General features: G+C 34.6%; 1 protein-coding gene across 2 annotated transcripts in view; it reads left to right on the top strand.

Moving 5' to 3' along the window:
* Positions 1-671: 671 nt before the first annotated feature.
* HYDIN (HYDIN, axonemal central pair apparatus protein) overlaps positions 672-7240 on the top strand; it is a 304707-nt gene continuing 298138 nt past the window's right edge. For both annotated transcript variants that reach the window (XM_012806119.1, XM_003791377.2), the window contains exons 1-2: positions 672-806; positions 2586-2711. In XM_012806119.1, the coding sequence (XP_012661573.1) occupies positions 672-806; positions 2586-2711 (261 nt within the window). The remainder of the gene's footprint in view (positions 807-2585; positions 2712-7240) is intronic.

Here is a 7240-nt window from a genome sequence, read left to right as displayed (position 1 = left end):
TACAGTGCTATTAATAAAAAATAGAAATCTCTATTTGGTTATAGATAGATTCTTGAAATCAGTAGTTCTGCCAGAAGTCTGAGAAAGAATATGCAAAAGTAGATGTCATATTTCTTTGTATTGGTGATATTAGGTGGCTATTTAGTGCCTTAATTATGATTATAAACTGCAAACCTTTTCCTAAAATTTCTTTTTCTCCATCTCATCTCATGCTGCCTAGTTTGAGACTCCGTCCAGCTGTTAAGGCCCAATACCTTATGTTTGTTCTGTTGAAGAGTTGATTGTCATGAGCAAGAACTTTCAAATAGGCAGATGAATCAGCAAACTATTGCATATATTTATTGCACGTATTTAACTCATTGGGAAGATGAAAGTAGCAAAATGTAAGAATGGCTTATATTTCTATGTCTTTCTGAGCTTAGTCTAGAATCCTGTAGTCTGCTTATTGGATTCCAGTCTTTGGGAGGATAAACCTCGACTAGTCACATGGAATAGAATTCTTTGTTAAGATATTTGTTGTAAGTAGATGATTTTTGAAGATGACTATTTTTTAAACCTTCCTGTATTTGAAAAAGCTTAAAAACACAAAAAGAAATTGTGACCTATATTCAGGAATTAGCTGGATTCTAAAACTCTTTTTTTCTACTCTTAGGTAAACAAAATAACTAAAAATGATGAGTAGAAGACTTGAAGAGTCCATGGGGGCTGTCCAGATGGCATTGGTCAACATGCTTAAAGGATTCCCAAGCAAAGTTATACCACCTATGAGTCCAAAGGTGGTTACAGAAGAAGAAGTAAACCAAATGGTAATATGTCAGGGAATTTCTATATAAAACACTTATTATATAATGTCTCCTCAGGAGAATGACAGTTGCTACTTAGCCTTCTCAGAACATCAAACAGCATTACGGACTGACTAACATCATTTTAGTTAGAATGGTAGCTTGCTGAAGAGATTAGACACCTTTCAATGACCGAGAAGTTTTGAAATTACATACGTACTTCAAAGTAGAGGCTTGAATTGCTTAAATTAATCAGCTGAAGTAAGCCTATAAAAGCAAACTATTAAGGTTTTCTAAACTGTTAAAGTACACATAGAACCATGTAAAACTGTCATTGGTTATTTCAAAAATAGATATAAGAATTTCATAGAATTCAACTTGATAATTTATTATCCATTGAGCGGTAAGAGTAATTTTTATTTGTATTTTTGTAGAACATAGAATAGTGATTGTTACCAAGGAAAAATTCGTAATTTTTTCTCTTTTTTAAAATAAAATATATTTATAGTTTTAATGATTTATAAAGATTTGGTGAGAATTACAGTATGAACCACATGCTGTAGAAAATATTAATACAAATGTATAGTGCCAGAGATAGTATTCATTACATTTTTAAAACTAATCTTGAGTAGCATTTCAATCAGAAAAATAAAATCAATCATCATTCTCTTTCATGGTGGTGGTGGTTGGTACATATTTAAAGAAACTTCTGCTTTTTTGCTTTTAAGACCCCCTTAATTTAAGTCATAATATAACTGATGCCTCTTAACACTTATTATTCTAATCCAAGTTTAATCAAAAATTACCTAAAAATCAAGTTGAAAGTTATATTAGAAATATGCCTTTGTTTAAATGAATTTCATCACAGAAATTAAATCTGTAGAAAAATAAGCATTCCTGAATTGCACCAACTTGAACCCCAGGAAAAATTAGAGCAGCTAAATTATATACTCCTGAATGTTTGTAAAAACCTTGGCATATGCTTAAGCATTATGTAGCTGCTGATAACCATAACCTCCTTGCATATAAAGTAGGCCCTGGAACAAAATGAACATTTTAGAATAGCAATAAGTAAATCATAGTGATTGATTCTGGCTAGCGAATCCCTTGTTGGGTTAGTTTTATTTAAATGATAGGTTACTTTTTTTTTATCTCATAACACTGGAACGTGTCAAAGAATTTTGTGTTTTTATTTGGATATGTGAATATAACTGGCGGCTGGATCTGATGATTAGCTTCAGGGCTCTTGCAAAACAAGATCTAAATGTGCATTTGTGATTTCTAAAATGTTCAAAGTCATTCCTAAGTAGTACAATCACACTTCTAAGATTCTTTACATTTTATAAGATTTCTCCTTAATGTAATAAACACCCAAAAGCTTTGTTTGCATGTTGTAACTTAGTTGAGAAATACAACTATTTCAAACTGCCTATCTTTGAAGCCCTTAAATGACTTTACAAACAGAGTTTTATGCTCAGATGCCTCTTTTGAACATAAATGTTAAGCTCTTTGGACATGTTCCTGTACAATTTCTGGACTTTTTCCTCTCAGATTCATTTGTGTGATTCCTTCAAAATCATAAGGAAACAGCAACCACATGTCATTTTAAATTACTGTGCAAAGACCTCAAAGTGCACGGGTACTTCTCTTGTATAATTTAGTTATTTTTAATATTTTATAAGGGAACTTAGTGGCATTCTCGAATTATCCTGAAAGTTACAAACACAAATTATTCATTACTAGCTCTTATGAAAACATTTTAACCACTTATGAATTTTTGGCTGTTCCGGTTTTAAATTCCAGCTCACACCTTCAGAGTTCCTTAAGGAAATGTCCCTTACCACAGAGCAGAAACTGGCAAATACTCATTTTGTGTGCCGACCACAGATCATCGAGCTCTTAGATATGGGGGAGACAACCCATCAAAAGGTACCGGCTTTCCGTCATACTCACATATTAAGTGGACCCTGAAAAAACGTGAAATTTGTAGAAAAACAGTAACTAATTAAAAGTTATTACTTCTTGACTAAGAGAATCCTTTACTGGGTTTGTTTGATAGACTCCATTTAAATCCCCATTTATTTTGGTATCTGTGATTTGGTATGGTGAAAATTGAAATTAATAAGTGCAAACCTCATTTAAAATAACTTTTAACTAGTTACACTTCTTTCTTAGCTCCATCTGGGTACTAATTGACATTATTCTTCATGAGTTAGGAGAAATTCTAAGAATTACATAAGCCAAGCCCAATTAAGTTATCTTCTTAGCATAACAAGAAATCTTTCCTTATCTGAGCTGTCCTCTACAAATAAAAGGCAGAATTGTTTATTAAAGTAGGCATTTGTTGTACATTCAGGCTCATTTCCAGTTACAGATAATATCCTTTAGTCTCTAAAGAACTGCTATTTAAACATGTTTATATATTCTAATGTATACCATAGATTCTTGGCTTTTTAATTAATTTCTTAAATTTTGTGTTTCACTTTTTTGTGCACGAATTATGGCATAAACCTCCATCAGTTGGGCTGCTGGCTGCTAGCCTCCTCTCAAGGATTCTCTGGACATTCTGGAGAGTTTTTCTGAGTTATTATTTCACATAAGCAATGAGTCCCCAAGGCTCTTTTGCTCTTGCTGCTACATCATCGTCTCTTCTGTCCAAGATCTGCAAAAAATTCGCTCTTCTGAGAATTGCTAGCTCTGGTTATTAATCAGTTCTTCTCTTCCCTACAACCACTCTCCAAATTAGAGGGACGGGAACATGGCTTTTCCAAAGCTAATTCTTCTGAATTAAGGGCTGATTCCTTTTTTCTGAAAACATAACTAAGATCAGACTATGAGTATTTTTTGATGAGGACTGTTGGTATGTGTATTTTAACGTATTTTGTCTTCTGCCGTGAAGGATGAGGAAATCAGATGATTTACTACGTGTATTTTTTCTCTTCTTTCCTCTCTCAACTCAGTTGGCCTTATACATATATATATATATATATATTCTGGGATTTAACCATTTATTTCTTAATTGGGTGACAGTTATCCTTTACTAATTTCTTCAAGAAGCGCTTATAGAAAGTGTATTTCTTTGGTTTTATGTATTTGATAAAATTTGCATATTGCCTTTATACTGCACCATAGATTTGTTAAATATGGAGTTCTTGGGTCATAAATTTACATAACAGCTTTGCAGGCATTTTACCCACTATCTTCTAGCTCTAAATGATAGTATTTAGAAGACTGCAGCCAGCTTGATCTCTCCCCCATAGTTACTTTAATCTTTTAGCCAAAGATTATCTATTCTCATTTAATGTCCAGTAATTTTATTAGGGTATGAGTAAATTTCTCCTGAGGCACTGTGTGTGTGTGTTGTCAGGTATTTTTTAATACCATTTGGTTCTCAAGAATGTCAATTATGAATATGTTGAACCTTCTTGGGCTGCATTTTCACATCTTGTATTCCCTCGCTGATCCATTTTTAACATCTGCTCATTTCCATTTCATTGTAATTACATTCATCAGGCTATTCTCCGCATCCCCCACATTGACTTACGTACTGTTATTCTTAAACTTTGTTCTTGACCGGCTCAGCAGACCTGGGTTGTCTTACAGCATTTAACCCAGTTAATGGCTCGCTTTTGTACCTTTTTATTTATGTGCATCTGAGATAGCTACACATCTTTGGTTTTCTTCCTACTTCACCAGTTTCGTTTTGTTTATCTTATTTATTGGATTTTTTCTCTCCATCTTGATCACTAAATAGTAGATCTTCCAGTATTTGGTACTTGGATTTCTTTCTCTTCTAAGTTTACTCCTTAAGTGGTCTCTTCTAAGAATACAGCTTTAAAAAAAAGAAAAAAGAATACACCTTTAAATTCTATTTTTTGTAGATTACTTTTATATTTATATCTTCTGTCACAGTCTATCCCTTGAACTCTGGATTTATATTCAACTCAGCTCAAGCATAATAGATTTAGGATCTAATTGTTGCCTTACATTCGATTCCTAAAAGTCTGATCTTTCTCCTTTGTCTCTTTCTCTGGTATAGCACTTCCACTTATCTGTTTTCTCAAACAAATACTTTGGAGTTATCCCTGATGCTTCTTTTTTTTTCCCCTCATATTTTATAATCCAATAGCAAGTGGCATAAATTCTGCCTTCACAAATATGTCTTTAATCAAACCACTCCTCACCACCTCCTCCATCACCATTCCAGCTCAAGCTGCCATCATCTAGAATACTGAAACAGCCTTATTTCCCTCTCATCCTTCCCTCCTGTCCCATTATCATAAAGCAGTAAAGGTGCTCTGTATCATTATCATCTAGAAAATGTTAATTCCATGTTTAAAACCATCCAGTGGCTCCCCACTGCTCTCGTAATGAAATCTAAACTCGGTACCATAGCTCCTAAGTCCTACACCATTGAGTCTCACCTCCTTCTTCCTTCCACTCTTCAGCTGCACTCCCCCAAATGCACTTCCCTCTCGCTGCCTTTCAACAACTGAGAGATAATTTCCACCTCAAGGACTTTGCACTTGCTGTTCCTTCTGACTGGAGTGCTGTCCTCTCAGATGTTTGCATGACTTGCTTCAGATGTCTCTTAGAAGTCGTCTCCTCAGAGAGATCTTCCCTTAACTACCCAACTGAAAGAACAAACCCCTGGCCTTCCTTGTCCTGATGTAGTTTTCTTCATAGCCTATTTACTACCTGACCTCATATTACATTTTTCTGGGTTTTTTTTTTCTATTTTCTCAGGAATGTCAGCTTCATGAAGATAAGGGCTTTGTTATTTTCGTTCACTACTATATACTCAGTATATGGAAAAGAACTGGACACATATTAGAAACTCAATATTTATTCAGTGAAAACATGGATTTTTTAAAATTGCTTCTAATTGCTTAAATCTTCCCCACATTCTCAAATACTTGCTATGTGCCACTTGACTTTTTCCCCCCATGGTGTTCTTTGAGCTTATGATGAAATGGTATAGTTATGATTTTGATTGCTTCATGGAAACAACTTTCTGATTAGATATTCTTAATTTGCTCTTTTTTCTGATCCTCTTCTTCTTTTTTGCCTTTAGTGTTTTCTATAGATCCTGGCTTGATTTATTATGATGATTATTGTTGTTATACTACCCATCTTTGAAAGAAGGGGATTCTTTCAGGGCTGCTCGTTTAAGGCAGTTAATGTTGAGGCAGAGCCTGTGTATTGTTTCAGACCAGCTGGAATTTTTCATGATTTTCAGTGAAACTCTGTGTGTGAGTGTGTGTATTTCTTTGGAAGGGGGATGGGATCAGACAAAGGGGGATAAGTTAACTTTTTCTTCCCCCAACCAGTAGTATTGTGTCTGTAAGGATTCTCAGGATTCAGAGCCCCTCTCTTCTAACCTGCCTCAATGACAGACTGCTTCCTGTCCATAAGCATATTTGTGAGTTTTTTAATTAGACCCTGCCTTCCTTGCTGTTCCATGGCGCCAGCTGGTATCTAGGGAATTTCTTGTTGCTGTTCCTATTATTCCAAATGAGGGGTTGGCAGTTTTCCGCCTTACGGTGTGGCACCTGCTTTGGAGAACTGTGCAGTGCAAGCCTTGCCTAAGATCTAAAGTTGCAGATGTTCTTCCTGGGCATCTTCTCTCAACCCTGGTTATTTAGGGGAGAAGGGAAGCTCAAGTTACCAGTTGTGACCCATGCAGAGTCTATATTGTATGTTAAATGCCATTTATGCAAAAGTCCCTTCTTTGCTCCTGAACTAAAAGGCCTCCTTTGTCAAACATTCAGTGTCTATATATGCAAGGATATGTTTTGGGGTTACTGATACCATTAATCACTTTGTTAATCCTTTTCCAAAACTTAGTATCTTAATTATTATATATTTTCTTTTAAGTCTTGATATCTAATGAAACAGGTTACTTTGTTCTTCATTAAAGGTATTTTCTCTATTACTTTTCAGAAGTATCTCGACTACTTTAGGTTCTTGGCATTCCTGTATACACTTTAGAATCAATTTATTGAGTAGAGAGGTTTTAATTAAGATTGCATTAAATTTAGAAATTAATTTGGGGAGAATTTATACTCTTGCAAAATGGATTTTTCTAATACATGGACATACTGTATCCCTCCACTTCTTGACATCTTTAATTTATTTCAGGGAAGGGCTATAGTTTTCCCTACAGAAGTCTTTTGCATGTCTGTTGTTCTATTTGTTCCTCAGACATTTATGATTTTTTATAGGCTTATTTGGATTGTCTATGCAAAAAAATCTTATTATCTGAGAATAATGGCATGTTTGTTTCTTTCTTTCCAATTTTAATGTTTTAATTAGCATTTTTAAGACAAGTTTTAGGTTTACAGAAAAATGTATTAGGAAATAGAAAGCTTTGCCACATGCCTCATCTCCCCTGCCCCCGTTTCCTACTCTAGTACACAGAGGGAAAAATTAGCCCCATTTTCTCTCTTGTCTCCATT

Source organism: Otolemur garnettii, unplaced genomic scaffold (genome assembly GCF_000181295.1).
Source record: "Otolemur garnettii isolate 467f Iridium unplaced genomic scaffold, OtoGar3 scaffold00047, whole genome shotgun sequence".
Taxonomy (NCBI): Eukaryota; Metazoa; Chordata; class Mammalia; order Primates; family Galagidae; genus Otolemur; species Otolemur garnettii.
Note: the sequence above shows the minus strand (reverse complement) of the source record. Positions and strands in the feature narration are given on the sequence as shown.